This window comes from Denticeps clupeoides, chromosome 7 (genome assembly GCF_900700375.1).
Source record: "Denticeps clupeoides chromosome 7, fDenClu1.1, whole genome shotgun sequence".
NCBI lineage: Eukaryota > Metazoa > Chordata > Actinopteri > Clupeiformes > Denticipitidae > Denticeps > Denticeps clupeoides.
In genome coordinates, this window is record NC_041713.1 from 6272669 (window position 1) to 6296702 (window position 24034).

A 24034-nucleotide genomic window follows, 5' to 3' on the forward strand; every position below is an offset into this window, starting at 1 on the left:
TTTATTTGCTGCGGAGCAAATCATTGCACTTTTCAGGCAACAAGATATCGTGTTTTACAGCCCCTGCCAGCTTGTTCATTAACATAGTTGAAACGGGTGTGCCTGTCACACACCCTGAGAAGGTACACAGCCACATACCAGTGGAGAGGTTCCCGAGTCAATGGGATCGAAGCGCCGTCGCTTCGCCTCAGCACCACACTTAAAGAGCGTGTAGCAATGTCAGCCAACTGGTTCTTCTAATAACATGGGGGAAGAAACGTGCACCCCTTTTTATCATTTTACTGTAGCGTCTGACCTTTACTGAACAAGCCTTGGGCCAAGATGTGCGGGGCCCACGTGCTAGTCATTCTTTACCGCCATTTGAAAAGCAAGGCGCTCTCACCGTGAAGTCAAGCATGGTGTGAACACCCACTCTCCCAGCGACTGCAGAACCAAGCTCGTGTCCCACCAGACGTGGCATTCCACATCACGCAAGCCCGACCACCTTTCACCAGGGAGGAGCCGTCAGTGAGAACATTCCGGCCGTCAAGCGCACCTTGCACTCCAGCTAAGGCGCATCGGAGAAACTAAACGCTGAGCTCCGTAAAAAAAATGGATTTGGGCAAAAGAACCTTCTAATTTAACAAGCACAACCAAAGCTCAAGCTATGCAGACATAATGTTTTGTAAAAGCCCACAAATATATATTTACTGTATTTATGAGACGCCCATATCCAGAGTGACGTACAGTCAGGATTTACAGGGACAGTCTCCCAGGAGACACTCAGGGTTAAGTATCTTGCTTAGGGAACCTGAACCTGTGACTTTGTGGTCTTCTGGTTTATAGGGGAGACTACTACCCTTCTACAGTAAATGTATGATGCAACACTCATTCAGGGCAGCGTTGGCCTAGCGGGTAAGGAAACGGAGCCGCAATCGGAAGGTTGGTGGTTTGAATCACACTGGAACACACTGCCTCGTTGTGTACACAACGTGCTGTATTTCACTTCACTTCATTCCAGATGTTAAACACTGGTGGTAATGTCAGTCATGAAGGGCTGTTTCGGCGATAGAATTTGTGTTCATCATTTCCGAGAAACACCTTGTTCTCCTAGGCAACACCAACCGAGACTTCCACCATAATGACTCCATGCCCAATCGTCACACCCTTGGCGGTGTAGATAAAAACGGTCCAGGGTGGAACTGCAGCCTCTCAGATGTGTGTTTTGATGTGAAGCTTGCTGATGATCGAGCCATGGTCACGGTCAGAAGGTAGGTGCTGAATCAGTGTGATTCATGTTTCTGTGTTAATGTCCATTGGAGGACTGGTACAGTACCAACCTCTGTAAATTAGTGTGACTGACCTTGACCATGTAGAGCCTGGATGAATGCCTGGGTTTCATTTGTTTCTTAAAATCAGTATCAAATTATTAGGATCTGCAAAACAGTTTATGGTGATCATGTGGAATTCACACCAATCGGTCAGAACTGGCACTGGAAGTGCATTTTCATTGGACTGTTGTGGGCTGATTAAGTTCGACTTTCCACTGCAAACATGCCGGACATATTTCCAACCATCTGAGGTTATCGTGACTCCTAAAATATGTTCACTGTGTACATAAGTACAACTTTTTCTGAGCCCATCCCTGTCTCATAAATACTCCCACAGGTCACCCCAAAGGGTGTGACATTCTTGGCAATGAGTGACATGTTGAACAAGTGGAACAAACTCAACAATTTTTATAGGACACTAATGGACTAGAGATGCACTATAGTTGTGTAACGAAACCATAGATTTAATAAATGATTTGCCCTTTTCAAATGCTTTACAGAGGTTTAGCCTGAGGTTACCTGCAAAATCTTTGATATAACATTTGCAGTACTCATCTGTCGTGCAAAACCAGTTAAGATACGTTAAGCCTCATAACAGGTCTGGTAACTTAATCTCAGACAGACTTCAAGGTGTGCTACGATCCACAGTTAAAAGGCTGTGCAGTGCACCATGAAACATCTCCCAAGGCTTGCACTTTGTCTCCTAAAGTTCGAAACGAATCAAGACAAGGCCAACAATACAAAGAGTATTTAACTATTTTGAGTTACGATGGACTTTTTAGATATGGGAATATGTAATATAATTGAATACAGTGGTTTAGAGTAACATCTGCACGCTATGATAAAATGACAAGCCTGCAACTGAAACAGTTTCATTATTTTAAAGGAAATCTTTTATTTCTTTGGCAATAGACATGATTTTTAGGTGTAGTAGGAATTTTAAACAGACCCTATGCACAGCCCTCCAACACGACTTTTGAGGGTTGTGGGAAACTGAATTGTTGGTTTGGATCCTAGCATTTAAAAGCAGGGCTTGCCCAAGCCTTTATAAAGCAGCATTCGATTGCAATCCCCATCACATCAGCACCACTGGTGCTTGAATAGTAAAATTATTATTTGAAATATTAGTATAAAATTGAGGGTGCAGAAAACCTCAGTAAAAGGAGGCGTGTCTCACTAGTCCCATGTAGGAACACAGTTGTATGTTGATTCAGGGTCATGTCATAAAATATTTTTTCTCTGAAATATTAATACAAAATCAGAAAACCTCTCGCCCATAAAAAAAAAAAGGGGGAGCTATTGAAAGAAAAAAAGCAGAGGCCTCTTGACATCCATGCCCACTCAATCGGTTTATTTTAATCCTGAGAAAACCCTTACCTTAGTAAACCTGCCCCATGCGTTGTGTAGTGCTGTGAAGATGGTGCCCCGAAAGCCCACTTTGTTCACAAATCAGCGGTTGATCAGCGATCGCCAGTGGTTATATAGGAACGTGACGTAAAGATGCTCCCCTGACCCAGTCACCCGGCGAGACCAGATTATTCAGCCGATCATGTCCTGATTAGGTTGTCTGGTCAAGACCCCATAGAGTATAGAAGGAGTAAGAAAGATGTGCAGCACGAACTCTACTTAACTGCTGTGGTTGGTTACAAACTTTCACCAAGCAAGCAAAATAAATAATAATTAAAAAAAAAAAATGTAATTAAATTCTATACATATTTTTTTTTATTTGTTACGAACATCTTAGACAAGGCATTTAAGCATGAACCCCAAAATAGGGTCGCAGAGGGTAAACACAGAACCAGCTCAGCTAATAATGACAAGAGGTCATTTGGACCAAATGTGATCATTCCAAAATTAATCTAGAACCATAAATGACTGACATATGTTGTTTTGTTATAGAATGCCGGTCCAAGAATTTCACCGATTTAGATTTTTCACCGATGATTGGCAGGACTAAAAGAAAATGCATTGGAGTGTTCACAAATAATTAACACTCATTGTCTGTCCCCTCAGGCTCTGCTCAAGACACTAAAGAGGGAAAGTGAGGCGCTCATGTGCCAGTGCACCAAACTCCCATTGTGTGTGTGTGTGTGTGTGTGTATAAAAAAAAAAAAAAAAAAAAAAAAAAAAAAACCACCTGAAACGCAGCGCTTTCTTGCATTCAGGGACATCAAAAGAAACAGATTACTATTAAAATGATAGAACAGGTGTGCTATAAACCACAACTATTTCCAGAATGCCACCTCTTTCACATAAATGCAAATACATTAGATTATCCAGATCAAAATTTAATAAATGATGCAGTACGCTCTTGAATAAATGAAACAGACTGCTTAAACAATGGTGCAAATCTGTGTAAGAACAGATCTTTTCTACAAAAGAAAAAAATTAAAATAAGTCTAGAAAAAGTGTGTTGAAATATTATTTTCAGGTAAATGTGGTGCTTCAATGCTGGAGGGGTAGCTGGTTGTGGGACGTGCATGAAGAATCCAAACCCACCACAGAACCGCAGCAGGAGAGCAGACTCATATGTATGGTGTGTGCAAAATGAATGAGCATGTCTCAAATCAAAACACAAAATCAGAACTTAGTTGGAAGACCATGCAATGGCTTCATTTAAGATCTTATTTGAAATATGAACAAGAGTAAATAACCATGGGTTACAGCTTACTAGTACAAAAAAAACAAAAAAAATTCATAAAGGAATGTAACAAAAAAGGCAGGGAAAAAAAAAAAAAAAAAAAAAAAAAAAAAAAAAGTGCACCGTCACTTTCACCGTACAGCGATGTGGACCAGGTTCATGGTGAAATCAAAGTTGTAACTCAGCTGTTAAAATGAGAAATTATAATGTAAACATAGCATTACAGTCGAGGATTAAGATAACCTTGCTCCATATATAAACAAAAGGAAAATAATAAATTACAAGACTCCTATTTGTTTTACTGGGGGAAGTTTGGGGGAATAGGGTAGGGCATCATGGGTTGTCCCATTGGTGGGGGCAGCTGCTGTGTGGGGTTGAAGGAAAACTGTGATTGGCCCATGCCATTCTGCATGCCACCTGATTGGTTGGCGCCATACTGCTGGTTCTGGAAGTTCTGGTTCCCAAAAGCAGCGGGCTGGCGGGCTGCACCCCCAAAGTCAGACTGTCCATTACCACCGTATCCCCCACTGAAGGAGTTAGCGGCACCACCGGTGGTGCTGCTGTAGCCGCCACTGGCTCCATAACCCCCGTTCTGAGTCTTGTTACCAAACACTTTCTTTGGTCCATTGTCAAACCCCCTGTCATTGTCCCGGTCCCTGAAACCACCATACTCCTGTCTGCCACCACTGTAGCGGTCCCGACGGTCGTCCCTAAAACCACCTCTGCCTCCCCTTGAACGACCTGAAATCCAAACAAACATGGAACGCAATTGGTGAAAATGGATTTTTCACAAAATGGGCTCAACATCTAGTCAATACTAAATGCTCAAATACATTTAAGCAACATAAAAAGAAGCTAATAAACGAAACAAAAAAAAATGGCCTGCAGATGAACCACAGCTCTTGTATCTCACCAATGGGATTTACCTCCTCTGTCCTCCGCCATTTGAATCAACTTTGGGTTGATGGCCTGATTGGCCTCGCGGAGTACAGATATGAGGTCGCTGGCCTGCTTCATGTTGCCGGGGGTGAAAAAGGTGTACGCCGTGCCAGTCTTCTGACTTCGGGCAGTGCGCCCGATGCGGTGGATGTAGTCCTCTGAGTTGTTGGGGTAGTCATAGTTGATGACAAACTTGACGTCCTCCACATCTGAAGACAAAAAAAAAAAAATACAACGTGTCAAATGAGTCTCAACACAACACACATTACAGGTGCTTCAGTTGCCTTGCCGAACGCTTTCTTACTGCAACCGAATCTGTATAGGAGCAGTTTCCACTTCGACAGCAAATGGGTTGTGAAGCAGCTCGAAATTCTTTTCGTGCTTCAAATCGTGTGTAGGGCACTCAGCGCAAAGTGTGCACTGCACTATGGGATCTGTAGTTTGTGTTAGCAGCACTTCAGATAACCGGGGCCATAATAATAGATGCATATAAAGTAATCTCACAAGACGTGTCAAGGGGGACTAAGGTGGTCAAGCTGCTGATTTTCATTTATTCATTACGGTCCTGCTCATAGTGTAGCAATAACTAGGCCACTCACACGAGCGCATCACACTTCGCTCTCTCAGAGCATGACTTAACGTGCTGCACCAGTAATGGTGGAAGTTGAGGTTCAGAAAGCAGATTGCAGTCCATTGCACTGTCCTATGTACGGCCATTTAAATGCCCCGTCCTCGGATAAATACGAAACAACTAAAACAGACGTGGAGGTGACCGAACGAGTAAAAAAAAAAAAAATAATAATAATAAATTTAAGCAGCACCACTCACCTAAACCTCTGGAGGCGACATCTGTAGCGATCAGGATTGGTGCCTTGCCATATTTGAACTCTGAAGGGGAAAAAAAAAAAAAAAAAAAAAAAGTTATGTACTGAGCCATTTGTGAAAAGGGGGTGGTAAGAGCGGATGAACATACCGTTAAGAACCCAGTCTCTCTCCTGTTGGCTTTTGTCTCCATGGATACCCATTGCAGGCCAACTGCAAAAAGAGAAAAAGGCATATATCCACCGTGGAATGTAAAACATGCCGTGTGAGGTTCAGAACGGCACAACTTTAAATAAAACAAAAGATTAATGGTTTTTACCCATCCCGTCGCATCCTCCTGGTGAGGTCATCACAACGCCTCTTGGTCTCCACAAAGATGATAGTCTTATTTTCCTTCTCGCTCATGATCTCTTCCAGAAGTCGCAGGAGCCTACAGAGGACAGAGCCAACTGTGACGCCTGCCACAAACATGGACAGTCGTGGCTGAAAGTCTTCGCTAACCGGACACTCACTTGTCTTCCTTTTCGCCGTCATTGCAGACGTCTACAATCTGCAGGATGTTGTGGTTGGCGCTGAGCTGGAGGGCGCCCACGTTGATCTGGACGTACTCCTTCAGGAAGTCCTCCGCCAGCTGTCGCACCTCTTTGGGCCAAGTGGCGCTCCACATAAGGGTCTGTCTGTCGGGCTGGGGACGAGGACAGTCAGCACGCGCTCTGCTGCTCAGCCCGGTTCCTGATTCTAACAGTTACCAAAATGCAGACTCACCCTGATCTGCTCAACGATTTTGCGGATCTGGGGCTCAAAGCCCATGTCCAACATTCTGTCGGCCTCGTCCAGGACCAAGTAAGTGCACCGGCGTAGATTTGTCTTTCCTACCTCCAAGAAGTCAATCAATCTGCCTGGTGTGGCAATACAGATCTCCACGCCTGCAGAAATGTTCACAAAAAAAATAAATAAAAATTTATCTGTGAGAGACAGCAAAGATAACCAAACAACAACATTATCTTTTCCCTCCATACCTCTTTCCAAGTCCCTGATCTGAGGGCCTTTGGGGGCGCCTCCATAAATGCACGTGGACTTCAGTCGAGACGCCCTGCCGTACTCTGCTGCCACTTGCTGGACCTGCTGTGCAAGTTCACGCGTGGGAGCCAACACCAAGCACTAGCGGGAAAAACGAAGAAAGTCTGCGTCAGTCAAAGGGGCCACACTTGTCTGGTGTGCCGCATGCCATAAAAGCAGTGCTCGCTTACGATGGGCCCGTCGCCGTGTTCCAGAAAAGGCTGGTGGTTGATGTGCACGATCGCAGGCAGAAGATACTGGAGGAGGAGGAGGAGGAGAGAACACCATAAGCGCACAAAAAATTAAATAAATCCCCAAAAGTTCTGCGCGGGTGAATAAACCAAGCCAGGCTGCTCAAAGAGTTAAAGCGGCTGATCTTACCGACAGAGTCTTCCCAGATCCGGTCTGCGCGATGCCCACCATGTCTTTGCCGCTCAGCGCCAGCGGCCACCCCTGGGCCTGGATGGGGGTGGGATCGGTCCAGTTTTGCTTGTTTATAACATCCATAACATAAGCTTAAGGAGAAAGTTGAGAAAAAAAACTTTAAAAACACAGGACATGTATTGGAGTGAAAAATAAAAAAAGGAAACGGGTTTAGGGGGAGGACCTACAGGGGAAATTAGCTTCGTTGAACTTCATGATGGGCTTGGGACACTCCCTGCCCTTCACCGTGACCTCTTTGCTCCTCCTGTACTGCTCGACATCTTGCTGCAACACAGAACGGGACACGTTGACCTTTAACCCTCCGGCCTGCCAGAAGCTACCCCCCCCCCTCCCGGCGAAACACGTGCGGACGTACCGAGCTCCTCCTGCACACGTCCGGGTGCTCCTTGTAGAAGTTCTTCTCGAACTTGGGCAGCTCGTCCAGGTTCCAGTGCTTCTTGCGCAGCCGCTCGCCCGGGTTGCCGAACTTCTTGCCCTGCGGGCCGCCGCCGCCGCGGCTGCCTCCGAACCGCGGGGGCCCGCTGCCGTAACTGAGGGACAAAGACGGAGGTCGCGTTTATGTAACAGCTCACATGGGCGGGGAAGGGAAAAATGAAAAATAAATCGACATAACGCCGCCATATAAACGTAACGCGGACTTATTTGATGTATATATGATATTCATGTCGTGGAGGCGCGGAACTGTAGCGTCGCACCGACAACGCTGCCATTTTACTTCTGACCGGCAGGGAGACAAAGAGAGGAAAGACCGGCCGGCATTTTGTGTCTGAAGCCGCCGCTGCCACATGGCGCTTCGCGGCCTGTCGGCCGAGCGAGTCCAGACAGGGGATCGGAGATGATTTTTAAAAAAATAATTAAAATGAATCGTTTTTCAAAGACGTGCCGCGTTCAAACGAAGCCGCGGGACGTAAATGACGCAAACGACGTCGGCGGCGGCGCACTACAGCCATTGTTAATTCGGAAATTACAACCCGTTTCGCCATTACTGTATGCGCAGTTTAAAAAAAACACGATGCCGAGATGTCCGGCGACATTTAGAACGAAACGTAAAGGCGTTTTTCAGACATTTAACCAAAACCAAACCCATTTAAAAGCAAGAAACCTTTACCTTCTGTCTCTGCCGCGATCTCTATCGGAATACCCGGGCATTTTCTTTTTTCAGATGAAATACGGTACAACACCAAAAGGATAGACGTTTGAAGGCTGGAGAGAGGACGGCTTTGAATAAATATTAATAATAAAAAACACCGTAAGAAACGCGGCGCCCTCGCGGCCGGCAGTGAACGTGCCGGTTAGCGGTCGGTAGCTTTTATCCCGACCGGAAGTTGCTGTTACCCACGCAACGGTGACGTCACGGGACTTTGAGCTGAGCGGGGCGAGAGAGTTGCCATTGTTGCATATTTCTACGCTAAGATTTTATAAATAACCCCGTATGCAGTGGGGGGTCACAATTTTCTGTGTTGTTAAAATATAATTAAAAAAAAAACAGGGCAGCGTAGTCGTGTGGTAAATAATTTTAACTGAATTTGGTGTTCAATAAATTGTTGGTTAACTTTTTAAGCCAGATCTGGCAACACTATGTTTCCATCTTCAGGCGAATTTAGGTCTTTAGGACACGCTGTTCAGTCGAAAACCTCATCAAACTCTTATGCCTTCCGAAATAATTCTTTTTATATATATTTAAAATAAACACGCACGCTCATTGTGGTAATGTATAATTTTGTATCTTTGTGTATTTCCAGTGTCTAGATGAATCTGGAGACTGTTCCACCAGTAGTCTTTAGTTTTAAACTGCATTAGCAGGCGAACAGTTTATAGTTTCACTCATTTAATTCCCATCGCCATCAACTGATCAGGCACAGTCTCACAACGACGTGCAACGTTTGTCAGTGTTTATACCGTGACATTATAACGTTGCATGAACCATGGCACACTTTGCTTGATGTCACGATTGCATGAAAGTGACCCATTGTGACCAGAAACATGAAACCTGGCTGTATACATCAGTTTGTTCCAACAGCTGCTGTTCCACTGTTCTCTGCCCCCCCCCCTTCTTTCTTTCAGCCTTATCCACTTCATAATGGCCTGAAGTATTCAGAGATCATTCCCCAATACCTGCACTCGCCCCCCAACCCCCTTCACGCCGTGCAAAACAACAAAGCACACAGGATTAAACCTGGGCATCGAACAGGCCGGCAGGTATTCAAGGTACAGAGAAGATTTACACAGACATCTACTGTCATCCTAACACACATATTATGCATTATGATCACCTAAGAACATTTTGAAAACATATCCTGCCTCACTTTGGGACACATAGGTGTATTTAGTAAAGTCTGGGACGCTTAATCAATAGAAAAGGGTTTTTGTATTAAATGACACTTCTAAAAGTCCAACAAATGGAATGGCCTTTTTTTGTACTGATTTGTATATAAATACTGTATTATACATAACTTAGGATAAGAGACCTACTATCTAGAATGTGTGTTTGAAAATCTGAAAGCAAAACACCTCACACACGCACACACAAATTAAGATCAACAAGATGAGTCAAGTAGTGCCTTAAACCCAAGACAAAGGCAACGTTTAATTAGAACTAATTACACACAAAAATAAAATACTCTTACAAAAAATGATAGTGTGTTACGTCCAACAAATTGCACCAGTCAACTATAAGAGATAAGAGTCCAACAAGTGTATAATCCATGCTAAAAGAAGCAACAGAAGCCATGTCTTGAGTTGTTAATAAAAATGGTTGCCCTTCACAGAAGCAGCAGTTGTGTAATGCAATAAAGAGTCATAAAATCTGTTTGTGTGCACCGGACATAAAATAAAATCTAATATAAAATACCGTTAAGTACATATAATATTTGGTAAATAGAAGTTGCTTGTTATTTACAGCTAATAGAGTCTGAATGTGTGCAATTTTCTCCTCTTTCTATTTAAGTTAAAGATAAATTACAGATTCTGTGATCCACATATGAACAATATCCTATTACTGTACAAAGCACCTTGAATGAAGTCGATCCAGGGGTTTCAGCTTGCGTTCTCGCCTTGCTAATGAAGGAAATAAAAATGTTCTAATGGTTCTGTGTGTATGCAAACCTCAGGAACAGTTCATGGTCATAAAAAATTGCTATAGACAGGCAGCATTTCAATAACAACGTACATTAATGAGCTTATGCAAGAAAATAAATACAAACCAGACTGGATATAATGTTCTTTTCGTAAGGAGATAAGCAAGTTGGGTTCTAATACATGCCTTGATGGGCCACACGTGCTATTGGTCAACATTGGTAAGAGCAGAAATGAGCCCTACCATCATAGATGCTGAAGGGAAAAGTGAAAATTGCCAAAAGACATTCTCTCCTTCCCTCAGACAAAGGCATTTGGTGATACAGGAACCGAATCCATGACAAAAGATGGCAGAGAGCATTCAGTCATATGCAAATACACCCAACACTTCAGCATGCATGCACGCCGGCTTTTCTTCAGGACATTAAAAGGACGGGTTCCTATCAGAAAGGACGTCACGTTATGGCACAGCGGAACACACCAAATTTCTTTGTTTTTTGGTTTCGTCAGAGCCTGCTCACGGTGGCCGTGGTGGCCTAGCAGGAAAGGAAGTGGACCCTTAACAGAAGGTTGTGGGTTCGAATCCTAAACTGGCAAGGTGTCCCCACACACTGCTCCCCGGCGCCTTTCATTGCTGCCCACTGCACACTAAGGGTGGTGGTTAAAAGCAGAGGACACATTTCACCGTGTCACCGCTTGCTGTGCTTCATGATGTCAATCACTTCACGTTCGCTCATATCTTGCAACGTTGACTCACTCAAAAAATGACAAATCTTTAACTTCATTTTCGCCAATTACACTAGTGTCTAATTTAGATATTTTTTCTAAAATAATGGTCATAAATGATATAATCTGATTATCATTACTGCCCTGATCGTACAAAAATAACCACTTGCATGTCTTAATTCATTCATTTGATCATTTTAAAACAAGCTTATTCACCATGACATAAGTTCATCAAACGCTCTCTGGAGAATAGAGCGCAGGTAGTTAGTTGGTGGTGGAAAGTGTGGGTGACCGAGAGAGAAGGACTGGTGGCCTGGATGAACGGCCAAGGCCTCCCCTCCCTCTTCGGCACCACAGGCCCGGTTCCAGGAGCGCTGCAGTGCTGTCGGCGTTAGCTTATAGAACAATGCACCGTGAGAGGTGGACCTCAGGATCGTTCACGTTCAGGAAGTTTACACGAGATGCTACATTGAATACTGTCATCTTCTTTTGTTATATTTAAAACTGAGAAAAAAAGGAAGATTCATCTTTCTTGCAGGGTTTCTGGAGATAATCGTTAATAAAAAGTCTGGAGAGTTACTAGCAGCTAAAAATGGAAGTTGGTTCTTTCAGAAAGAAAGGATGCAAGAAAAAATATATATATCACGGCATAACAGATCCTGGAGGGTTCTGGCAGGTTTCCGGTCCACACGTTCCTCCTCCAGGTGAAGAAAGGACCAATGATGGTGCATCTAGAGCTTGGACACTCCCTCAGGTTTGCTCCTTTCACAGAATCCATTCACAGCTCTGGTTCTAGGCCACGACGACGGCGGTTGATCACTCCACGGCAAAGCCACACGTCTCCTCAATAGCAGTGAGCAGCTTGTCGTACAGTTTGTCGTAGTGCTCGTAAGGGGGGATGTCAATCCTGTTGAAGCTGTGAGGTGAGATCAGAGTTAGTTTTTTTTTTTTTTATGTCTCAAGGACTGTTATAGTCACCATTTCCCTGGTTGGTTAGAACCTTTAATCATATCACAATATAACTCATCTCATATCTTGATAAGAACATGTCCTCCTATATATAGCAATATATTTAAGGCATGGCATCTCTGAAGGTAAAAGGAAGACACTCATCTAGACTCTTCTCTGTCTTGGCCCCTCGGTGGTGGAATGAACTTACCCTCGAGGTCAGAACAGCTCAGTCACTGAGCACCTTCAAACGACAGCTCAAGACCTTCCTCTTTAAAGAATATTTAGATTAAATTGTAATTTTCTTGTTGTCGAACTTTGTGTACAGAATCTACAACAGAGTGAATAAAATAGATGTATTCATAGTTGGGGTCCTAGTGAATTGATCTCTTCATCGATGGTAACTTGAAAGCACGTTGTAAGTCGCTCTGGATAAGGGCGTCTGCCAAATGCCGTAAATGTAAATGTTTATACTAAAGTATACTCACTTTATACACCTTTATTATATTTAAAAAATAACGAGACATATTAATTTTTAATATGTGCCGCCATATCACCCAGCTATACTCTAAACATTGTATGAGCATAGCTATGGAGGGGAATGTAGGGACTGATATATAAATCCAGGGCATTGGTGATGGATGAAGGCAGATGGTGGACTCCTTTGTATAGCAGAAGTTACTGAGAACAAAATGAGGCAAATGTGTTATTTTATATCAAAACAGGGTTTTAATTTTGGTTTGATAAATGGTCTGGTCTGATAAACGCTGTAAATGTAAATTGTTTCTGGAGGCCCACCATCCATCTGTGCTTCTAGCATGCTGCATTCTTGGTTCGTACAATCAGCTCCTAATTAAGCAAGGATTACGTTCCTAATTAAGCATGGAACACAACATTCTGGCAAGAAGGCCATGAACAGGTTGCATCCCTGTGGCGGATTATAAAACCCTGGATTTTTGTTTCTGTATGATGCAACATTCAGTCTAGGGGCGGTGTTGGGATGAGATCAGATTATGCAGTATAGATCTTTCATGATGGTCACTATGTCAGATTAGGCCATCACAGATCCATACGTTCTTGATGCGTCTTGGTATGATAGAAAATCTTATGTCAATTGGTGACGTCACAGTATAAGACATTTTCATAGTTCATATTTCAGCCAGAGAGAGACATCCACATTTACTGTAGTCTGATCCCAGTGGGTGCATGTACGCTGACTCACCAAGTGTGGGCTTTAGGCAGGTTGTTGGGGCTAGCATCAATTTGATGGATAGTGAAGAGTCTTGGACCAGCCGCCCCTGTGATTAAAAATATATATGGAAATATATGATTGTCATTGTGATAGACAGCAAGAACACCCTTAGTGAGCAGTGGGCAGCCATGACAGGCAGTGTGTGGGGACGGTAACTTGCTCAAGGGGCCTCACTGGCAACTTGGCGGGTCGGGATTTGAACCCGCATTGTTTCGATTACCCGCTAGGCCACCACTGCCCCTAAAAAAATTATTCTCAAATATTAGTCGATATTAAAATCGATTTCAATATCGATTAGCACTCGTTTCCATATTCCATCTACTGGGTCACAGAAAATACTTTTCATTCATTCATCTCAATTATCAATGTGGCTGAAGGCCATAGATTAGGGCAAGAAAAATATCAACTACTAACAACTGCTAAAGGCAAAAGATGATGCAGTTGTGGGCTGACACTGCAAAAATTGCATTAAAAGCTTGACATTGACGCGCCCCGCACAGTCAGCACTGCCTCCTGTAATGCTGGGCTGCCCCCTGTAATGGCTGTTGTGTGCCCCTGATATCAGAAGTTCAGATGGGATTGAGCTTGAAAACCCCATTTACCTTGCAGGGCTTTGAATCCTTGCAGGGGGACCCGGGAGGAGCCGGTGACAAACTGCAGCAGACGGGCACGACGCTCCTCATCGAACGACTCGACGGCACGCCAGAACCACTTCACGATATTGCTGTCTGGTGTGCAGTGCTTCAGCCGAGTGTTGGACTTCCAATCGTTGATGTCAATCTTACCCAGGCCACAAACAATGAGCTAGACAGAAGAAAGACCAAAATCTGTCAGTGAGTTTCATTTCAAGTTTGGCTGGGCAGTTAGCTCCATACAGATAACTAGCCAGCAGCATGGTCTTCCCCTTTTTCTGTAAATTTAAAAGCCCTAAAAAACATACCTCCAGCTCCTTTTCATCAAATGCTTTGAGGAGGTGCTGAGGAATAACCTCATTGAAGCCCTTCTGCAAGGCCAGGAACTGAGCTTCAATACCCCTCAGAAAGCGCCAGTTCACATACAGCCTAAAAAAACCCACAAACATTACTGTTGTTACGTTCCTGGTGTTTTTCCCGTTTTGTTCTTCGTTGTATTTCGTTTCGTATGTCTTTCTTCTTTATTTATTTGTTAATAAAATAATTTCTCTGTTTAGTCTTAGTAGGTTTGTCTTTTCTTTTCTTTTGTTATGGGCCGTACCCCTAGACTGGCTCTTAACACTGTAATATACGCATGTGTACACATATATGTGTATTTGTTTATGTGGGAGTCCTTGCGCCACTCACCTGACGTACTCCTTTTTGGTTTCTTGTGTAACGGGGATGCTCTTCCCATTGGGCTTGAGCTCGTGTTGAATGATCTCGCCGTACGCATTGTGCTCCACACAGAAGGTGTGGTCCAACACTCCAGTGATGTCATTCTCCCTATGGAGGTGTGTAAAACAATTACTCATTAAACATTACTCATTTTTACAGAACAGCAATGTTGGCCTACACTGTGCGGTTTTCGCAATCGCAATGCAAAGAAAAAAAACTTTCATGTGCGCACACAGTGCGGTTCGATGCTTGGATGTGACCTACCTGCTCACACCACACAAGCAATATAAACACGTTGGAAGCTGAATAAGAAGAATCCACATCAGCAGTGATGCTGAACAAAGTTCATTTTTGTATAATTTTATGCAAAAGGAGGTGGTGTATATGGCTACACTTCAGAAGTGAATTTACAAAAATTCATTTATCACTGGTTGTTCCGGGCATGATAAGTGGGAGAGGCCACGTAAAAAGGATTTAAAATCCTAGCATAAGAGAGGGTTTATTAAGATGAAAACATGAACTAATTAGAATGAATTAACTTACAGGATCCAGACGAGGCTGTTGTGCAGGTCAGGATCCACTGACTCCATGTCGTCCAGGGTGATTGGTTTGCCCAGCAGTTGTTTGTAGAAGGGCAAGGTGAAGCCACCATCAATGTAGTGGCCGTGGAACACCGCCATCCCCATGATGCGTCCCACAAAGTGGAAGTAGGATAGATGCTCCTGCGGAGGGCGCCAGAGCAACCTCTTTTACACAAATGCCTTTATGTGCACACATTTATTCCAAGAGAACAAGTCAATCGTGTTCTATGAGGCCTTTTCTCAGAGATAGCTGAGATGCGGTGTGTGTGTGTGTGTGTGTGTGTGTGTGTGTGTGACTCACTGGGTTGACTGCAGAGTCAGGGTTGATCTGCAGGGTGTAAATGTCATCGCGTGAGTACTGGAACAAGCCATAGTATGGGTTCAGCATTTCGTGAGACAGTAGGTACAGCCACTCCCTGCAAAATAATAAAAAAAAAAACACAAGTAATACAATACCCTGAATAGAAAACAGAAATGAGCCTCTCATTAATCGCTGTGTGTTTGAATGTTATCATTAATTGTGTTAAGTAATGTTAATAAATTATTTTTTATTATTTGAGTCACCTTCAGTTATCCAAAAAGGCAGCACACCCACCTGGCCACTCCTCCATAGTCCAGTCCTTCCTCCCCCCTGAACTTCACCATCAGTCTCTTCCACAGGTCTTTTGGTCTCATCTTCATCACCTGCCGATACGACTCCTGATTTTTTTTGTAGAAAAATATTTTACAGTTAAGCACAGCTTTTATGCAACTTATGTACTTTCAATAATTCATAAAATCACAACATAATCAGGTTCCTCCTTTATATAAAAACTGACCCTTCAATTCAAACCAAATGAAACATGTACCACAAAGTCAATACAATATCATAGTGTGCGCACACAAATTCACATTTCTCCAGCATTTCTAACCAAAAATCGAGAAGATCTAAACCATTTATAGATACAAATTAGAAGCCATTTCCGTGCTCAGCCAGAAGGGGACGCCTGGACACATTCATAATAATCCTGGCTGAAGATCTTAGCATGCCAACTAAACATAACCACATGACAAGAATGAAATATTGTTTTCAAGCGCTCTGCTATTTTAAAAACTTCTGAATTACATAAATTTTTTTTGTGGCAGAATCGCAAAAACATTTGTCATTTCTGCATCTATTTCAGAGTAAATTCTACAAGGCCAAGCATAACAAACAATGTTGGGAAAGAGAATAAAACCCTAGTGGTTTCTAACAGCAGCTCCAGGGGCTTCCAGCCTGAAACATGTACTTGTACATATCATCACATTAACCACAGAGTCTCTATAATGCCAATAAACATCACAAATAACAGCTATAAGGTTATCTGTATGGCAAGAGGCATGCTGCATGTTGTGAGACATTGTATTGTAATCACAATGCTATATAGATATAATACAGGCTACAATAAGTTTAATTTAGTACCATTATTAACTAAATGTAAGACATTCCACGATAGTAAAAAGTATAAAGGATATTAAAGAAAAAAGCCTAGGTAAGTATTTCATATTTACCAAACTGGAACAACTGGAATATCTACGTTTTTGTGGATGTTTGGAGCTCTTGGGCTGCCTCTTTTTTTTTTTTCCGCATGCATGCAAAATTTGATCGTCTTTTTGCACAATGTGCAGTGGGATTCATATCAATGTTTATTAACTGAATTTAGCAAACCGTTAAGTACTTCATTTCATGAGCCAGGATTGACAAAACTTACACTTACACCATACAAACTAATGTTAAATCCAATAAAAGTGCATGTAATGCCACATAATTTCTTCTAATTATCAGCTATCAGTAGTTTTATAACACAATGCTACATCTACATGTTGTTTAAAGGCCTCAAATTCAAATTTGTCCATTTTTTACTTTTGAAGGCTTTTTGAGACTTTAATGATTGTCCAATGACTTATTTCCCTGAGCAGTAATAAATGAATTAAAATGGATACTGAAGTGGTGTTCCAGACAGCTATGGCCAATGTCTCCTCAAACAGCTCTGGTGACCCTTACCTCAAAGATCTCCTCGCGGGACACCTCGATCCGACAGTGCCCGGCCTGGGGCTGCTGCTGACTCAACTCCTGCCGCAGGATCTTCAGCTTCTGCACCAGGTCCCTCTTGTACTTTGGCACCGTCAGGCACTCGGCCTCCTCTGACAGGTGGCCTGGAGTCACCAGCGCCTGCTGGGCCTGGTCCTTCGGCTGGTTGGGACGGCTACAGGTAGAGAAACAGAATAATTGACCACAGAGGCCAGTTTCAAAACTGCATGTCCAGATCTATTTCCTGCAAAGAGTAACAAGGTCCTCCCCAGAGGGCAAAGAGTTTCACTAATTACTGGAAACCAATGTAGATGGATAATGTGTTGTGGAAACTTAATTCTGTAGTAATCACTAGCAGAATTTTGCTAGTGGGTTAGCAATTAAGAATTCAAGTAAATAGATATGACAAAATATTAAGATTATTTAGTGCAAGGTTTCATATCTTTGTGGGCATCTTTTTAAGCACAATGAAAACCAGAATGAAACATTTAACACACCTCAGCTGCTGCTCGAGTCACCCAATTTCTTACTAGTAATATCAAGAAGCCCAACAGCAAGTTTGAGCGGCCAAGACAAACTCCGGCAGACAACGTTGGTCTAGAGCCCTCCCAGAGTTCCCTTCAGCAGCACATGTATCACATCTCCTCCGCAGCGGGTCCAATAACAGGAGCACACTGCGCACATTCACAAGGAGGACAGGAGTGGAGGTAAACGGAGGAGCTGGGCGCCTGTGACCCCAACGTGAGTCATCTTTGTTGACTTTGGGTCACGGAGCCCCACAGCCACGCCATGACATCAGAGTTGACAATTTCACACCGCGGCAGGTTTTTAGACCGAGTGTGGAAAATCCCATGGCGTCCGCCGAGTAGGTCCACGCGGGGCGCAATCCAACCTCTGCAAGCCAAACAACAACAACAACTCGCAGCCAACATGCAGCAAAAATAGAATGTGAAAGAGAGACCAGGAAGTGCATCAAGTCAGACGTGCGATGGCGCGCACACCACAAGCTCCAGGAGAGTGGCGGGCATGCATGCAAGTTGATATTAGCATGATATTACACAGAGAGTGTGTGTGTGTGTGTGTGTGTGTGTGTGTGTGTGTGTGTGTCCGCATGTTTCTGATGCTCATTCTCAACCCTGAGGTTCCCCACAGAGAGAATCAACCTGAATGAACTGTCATGCATTTAAACACCTCAATTAGATCCAAACATTACAGCAACATTCATGCGAACAGGAGCTTTAACACGGCACCGTAGGCTACTGGTGTGTAAGTAAACATATTTGTAATTGACCCTAAATGATTGAATGTGTGTGTGTGTGTGTGTGTGTGTGTGTGTGTGTGAGTGTGTGCACTTCCATTCAAAATTTATGGGCAATTCGAAATATCCTAATTTTTGATAGAAAAATACTGTTGTATGTAACTATGGAAGCTGGACATGGCTGGGAAATGAATGGATTATCTGCGTAAATTTGTCGAAATCTGTGCTCTGTTCCCACTTTAAAAGCTTCATGGACTATTGGACAATACATTTCTAATCATCAGCTGACAACTGATGCAACAAATGTAGGGTTGACCATTTCTTGTAATATTTTGCAATGCTTTCTGTTCCTGACTTTCTCATGGAAAACTACAAAACTTCTAACTGACCCTAAACTTTCAGTTTAGACTAAAGTAAAAGCCCACAGTGAGATTTTAGGTAAGAACATTCCAGAACACAGCCTGTTTCTGGTCAAGACTCCTTCAACGTGAGCTTCTGGCCTGGACGTTTTACAGGACTGTGCGGTTATGTAAAGAGTGTTGTTTTCCTTTCCCAAAACGGTTTTAAAAATAAAACAAACTGAACCGAAGGGACTTTTAAAGTCTCCTTAAGGCGGCGTGACTTCTCGGTACCGCGCAGGGCAGCGTGTTTGGGGAAGCTGGTGCGGCAAGGGCCCCTTTCAGGGCTGAGCTGCATTCCTGAGGAGAGGCTGGGCGTCTGGAGGGCCGCGCCCACTACACCACCACCAGGACCATCCGGCACCAGTCGCTGCGGCCGGCCCGGCCTGAGCAGCCCTCGGCCTGCGCCAACCTCCCCTCTGTTCCCCTGGTTTCCTGCTGACTTGCTGAGAAGGAACACGGGAAGACACGACAGGCGAGCCAGGGCGGGAGGAAGTTGGGAAAAGGAGAGCTGGGAAAGTCGGCCACAGATGTACTCATACAACAAATGTTGTACACATTAGAAAGCTCACAGCTGTACTGTATCTTGCAAAATCTGATTCCAGCTGTAGCACAGTTTCTTTTCCAGGACATGGAAATTTTTGCAATCAAAACAATTCATATAAATTCTACCAGCCAATGTGAATTATGCACAATGAATGCATAGTTATGACCAATAAATGTTGTCTCTCATGAGTGTCACCAATCACAGCAGGCAGCAGCTGCTGTCATTTATGTTCTCATATATTAATGTTTTATTTGAACAAAAAAAAAAAAGAATCCACAAAACTCCCACATTTGAGGAAAAAATGCATTTCAGTATTCTTGAAACAATTGATTTGAAATCAGGCAAAAAAGACTTGGCAGAAGCGTTAAATGTGCTGAAGGCTACATATACAGTGGGTACAGAAAGTATTCAGAACCCCTTAAATTTCACTCTTACTCTCACTCTTGACTCATACTGCAGCCATTTGCTAAAATCATTTAAGAAAGCTACACACCTGTATATATAAGACCTTACAGCTCACAGTACAGGTCAGAGCAAATGAGTATCATGAAGTCAAAGCAATTGCCTCAAGAGCTCAGAAACAGAATTACAGAAAGGCACAGATCTGGCCAAAGTTACAAAAAAAATTCTGCTGCAGAAATTAAGAGCAACGTGGCCTCCATAATCCTTAAATGGAAGGCATTTGGACAACTAGAACCCTTCATAGAGTTGGACTTAATTCTATACAGAATTCTAAATGAATACGGCCAAGTACAGGGATACTCTAAATAAAAACCTTCTCCAGAGTGCTCAGGACCTCAGACTGGGCCAATGGTTTACCTTCCAACAAGACAATGACCCTAAGCACACAGCTAAAATAACGGAGGAGTGGCTACACAACAACTCTGTGACTCTTGAATGACCCAGCTAGAGCCCTGACGTAAACCCATTTGAGCATCTGTGGAGAGACCTAAAAAATGGCCGCCCAGCGTTTACCATCCAACCTGACAGAACTCGAGAGGAAAATCCACAAATTCAGGTGTTTTCTGCTAAGATCCAGATCAGAGGTCATGGATGGGACAGAGGGGGAGGTTGGTGCCCCGTTTTCCTCACTGCTTCCAGAGGCAATGCATGAGGCGTAAAAACATTAAGTCAAAAACCTTTATGGTATTGGTATGGCTCATCTTGTTTTGCTTAATGCGAGATTTGCATTCAAAGGAGAAGATGACTGCCATGGCATGGGTCACACCCTCACCATCTGAACCTTATGGACCGGGTTTTGTGCTGGACGTTAGGGTGGAAATCCACTAAAAATTCCATATTTTAACATTTTTATAAGATTGCGAGGGGGTCCCAGGAAGGGGATCAAAAGGAAAAGTCTACCCCATGTGCTTTGATGTGTCAAGGGGAAAAAGTAAAACCAGATCTCCCTCACCCATGCATTTTCTCCATCAACAGGGATAGAGATGGATAAAGAAGCATGGGTCAGAGATGAGAGGGAGGAAGAGTTTATTTGAACTTTTCTCTAAACCAAATTATGAATCAACCCACAAACCAATCACCAAACCAACAAACAGGTTGGGTGTAGAATAAAATGTCCTTCTTACCTGTTTGGAACTTCATTGGTGGACCGGGATCCATTAGGGCTTGGGCTGTTAGAAAGAAAATTTCACATTGAAGTTAAATTATGTAGCTTTAAGACCAGGCGTTGGCAACTTTTAACACTCAAGCAGTCATCTGGACCCAGTTTCCACAAAAGAGAAGGCACTGGGAGCTGCAAATTCTTTTTGAAGTGTAAAATCAAGATAACACTGCATGTATTATTTTTTACTTTATGCTATGTATAAAAAAATTGGCTAGTGTGTTGCTTGAGAACTTTAATTTATGCTAAAAAAATATTTTGAACATTTAGAAATCTGAGTTGAAGGTCTCTTCCAAACTTAAAGTATACATGCAGCAAATTAAAATTGACAATTGATAGTGAACATTGTAATTTTAGGGGGGGGGTAGTTAGGATTGCATGTGTGTGGATGGGTGGGAACCCGAACCCAACACGAATATGCGTGTTGAAGCCAACAACGAGATGAATCAACCAGTCTAAAAAACCCAACTGAACATGTTTCGTGGAAAAGAAGAGACGGGGTCATCCTAACTTAGCAGAGCTATGCTTACTCTACACAACTGACTTATCAACTTAAAGTCAACATATGCAAATAATTAAAGACTTAATTTTACAAACAACTGTTTACTAGCCCCAAGAGGGTTCAGTTTTTAAATGCTACTCAAAAAAGCTGTATTTGTGTATTTTTTGTGAGATCAAAAAATTAAACACATTGCATGTTACAAGATCACAACAATCTTCAAATATTGAGCCACATAAAAATATTACACAATTACAATTATTACAAATATATTGCAATTATTATTTATTTTCCCAATGCCACATGGTGCTGAGGTGTAAGGATAAAAGAGCTGTGGGTTGCCAACCCCTGTTCTAGACTATCTAGCACTCATATTAACCAGTCTGGGCCTGAAATTAAAGCCTGAGCCAAAATGGCCAAAGGCTGGTGTAGTGAGGTCAGTGGGGCTCTGTGGAGGCACTAACTTGAGCACAAGATGGAGGTTGGCAGAAAGTCGCGGGTCGGTAAACTGCGTGGTACGGTTGTTGTGGTCCACAAAGTAGACCCGGCCGGTGGCTGTGTTCCGAATCTCCCATCCTGGAGGTAGAGGGCCCAGCTCCTCACAGTTCACATTACTCAAGTCCCTAAGAGAGACGTGGGGAGAAAAATAAATAAAACGATGAGATATTCTGACATACTTAACATTCTCAGAATAGGACAATGCCCTGAAAGGTCAGATAAATTATTCAGCAATTAAACTCAGTAATTTAGTAAATTCTTAAACAGAGGTTCCATACAGAGACTCCAGATGTCAAAACACAAAGACTGTATATACCAGAACTAAATACAGGACATTAGGCATTTAGACATCCTAAACCATGGCAAATTTAATAAAAGTGTGAAATGTAGCAGTGTTCAACAAAGGCACACTAACAGCTCAAACACAAAAAGTGCACTAACTCACTGGCATTTCTTGGTGTGATTTCATCATCCCCACATAAATTATATTATAACAGTCATTATTTGACCAGTAAACACCATAGACCCTGTGGTAGCGCTTCATGGGTATATGGACACCAAGTTGCTGGGAGTCAAACTTAAAATTCCATGAGATTTCCATGACTTTCCCTGACCAAAAAGCAGAATTTCCATGACTTCTTGTATAAAGAAATGTCCAATATGACGTTTGGGTCAGTGTTGTAAAATATAGGCAGCTTGGCATGTTGACTGTAACATGCATGTTTTATCACTTTTGGTGAGCCAGTTCTTAAATTCTTCATTTTCAAGCCAAAAATCTTGAAATGTACACATGCCTGGCATGTTTGGTTAGTTAGCAAATGTAAATATGTTCGTCGACACAGACTTTGCAAAAAGTTTGTGTTCTAGAATGCTGCACATTTTTACAGTATATTTACATTTTTGCACTATATGCTATTAACAAATTCCCTGATTTGGCACCCAAATGATGAAATTCCCTGACGTTTCCTGTCTGGAAATGCATTTACTGAAATCCCCTGATGTTCCAGAAATTCCATGTCCTGTGGGAACCCTGAAGTTGTCACCAGATCAGTAATTATACAGGCTCTGTCATCGTACCTGGGAACTCTGGGGTCATGCCACGTGCTCACGCCTGTCTGTGTGTGCAAGAAGTAGACCTGGCCTTGCTGTGTAGTGCGCTGCTCTGTTGTTTAGAAGAGGGAAAGGAAAACAGAAGTGGAGGGAAGGGTGTATGAGAGACAGAGAAAACATCAGGGTTACACACAATACTTAATGTGGATGCAAAAGCACTGAAAATGTTTACAATGCACATTTTTGATGGTAAATCTGAACAGTGAGCAGACTGCTCTGCTTTGTGCAATCAGAAGAGGACTGCAAGTAATTGACATTAATAGTTATTACAGCCACCTTTGGTCAAAACATTATTTATCAGCGCTGTTAGCAAAAGAACCATGCTTTAATATGTGTACATAACCTCCCTGTCCCCCAAAAGGAACATACACACACTTCTAAGCTCTGATGTATGACTGTCCTTTTCATTTTAATCTTGAAAGGAAAAGTCTTAATCTGTTTTCGGTGTACATAAACAATCATATCATATTGTTAAATACAGTCATATTAAAACTGAAGGTTGTAAAGGTTATGGTTATGTCTGTAAGGTTTGCAGACCGTGTAGCTGAAACCCTGGAGTATTCTTGGTGAGTCAAATGATCAACTGATCAGAAACACCGGTGGACAAAATAAATAAATAAATAGATAACATATGCTCCCATCAACCCACTTCTCACTCCAAAACATGGGTTGCATGGGAAGTATGGGTTGTATGGTTCTGAAAAGATCTATACAGGGACTGACAAGAAATACAAACCCCTTTTGGACTGGCACCTTGGAGAGGACATCTAATATTTCTGAATGAAATAAATAATTAATAATATAGATTTCTTTTTTAATAATATGGTCCAATAAAGGCCAATTTTTGGCAGATTCCCATTTCAGTCTATTCATTCAGTGGCCGGTTTCTTGTTTTCTGCCTATCTCA

The 24034-nt window shown here is 42.7% G+C and overlaps 2 protein-coding genes and 1 long non-coding RNA gene across 4 annotated transcripts in view; 1 reads left to right on the top strand and 2 right to left on the bottom strand.

The window, feature by feature from the left end:
• Window positions 1-4056: 4056 nt before the first annotated feature.
• ddx5 (DEAD (Asp-Glu-Ala-Asp) box helicase 5) lies at window positions 4057-8364 on the bottom strand. Of its 2 annotated transcripts, none has more exons than XM_028985475.1 (13): window positions 8324-8364; window positions 7571-7745; window positions 7383-7479; window positions 7153-7286; window positions 6963-7028; window positions 6732-6873; window positions 6478-6638; window positions 6225-6397; window positions 6032-6142; window positions 5864-5925; window positions 5719-5778; window positions 4878-5099; window positions 4057-4692 (listed from the first exon to the last, which is right to left on the bottom strand). In XM_028985475.1, exons 1-13 carry the CDS (start codon window positions 8362-8364, stop codon window positions 4250-4252), a joined length of 1887 nt encoding a protein of 628 aa, XP_028841308.1. In that variant the 3' UTR covers window positions 4057-4249. The 2 variants fall into 2 exon arrangements, with proteins under 2 accessions (XP_028841308.1, XP_028841309.1); XM_028985476.1 differs by having other exon boundaries at window positions 4514-4692; window positions 4865-5099.
• LOC114793564 (uncharacterized) lies at window positions 5965-9615 on the top strand. Its single transcript, XR_003750263.1, has 2 exons — window positions 5965-8922; window positions 9280-9615. It is a non-coding gene; the product is annotated as an uncharacterized LOC114793564 (long non-coding RNA).
• Window positions 9616-9765: 150 nt separating this feature from the next.
• smurf2 (SMAD specific E3 ubiquitin protein ligase 2) overlaps window positions 9766-24034 on the bottom strand; it is a 40730-nt gene continuing 26461 nt past the window's right edge. The window contains exons 9-20 of the mRNA XM_028985473.1: window positions 23095-23179; window positions 21984-22142; window positions 20986-21030; window positions 17170-17371; window positions 15742-15845; window positions 15448-15562; window positions 15109-15287; window positions 14536-14673; window positions 14157-14277; window positions 13819-14020; window positions 13187-13262; window positions 9766-11932 (exon numbers count right to left, since the gene is read on the bottom strand). Of these exons, the coding sequence (XP_028841306.1) occupies window positions 11833-11932; window positions 13187-13262; window positions 13819-14020; window positions 14157-14277; window positions 14536-14673; window positions 15109-15287; window positions 15448-15562; window positions 15742-15845; window positions 17170-17371; window positions 20986-21030; window positions 21984-22142; window positions 23095-23179 (1526 nt within the window). The 3' untranslated portion in view covers window positions 9766-11832. The remainder of the gene's footprint in view (window positions 11933-13186; window positions 13263-13818; window positions 14021-14156; window positions 14278-14535; window positions 14674-15108; window positions 15288-15447; window positions 15563-15741; window positions 15846-17169; window positions 17372-20985; window positions 21031-21983; window positions 22143-23094; window positions 23180-24034) is intronic.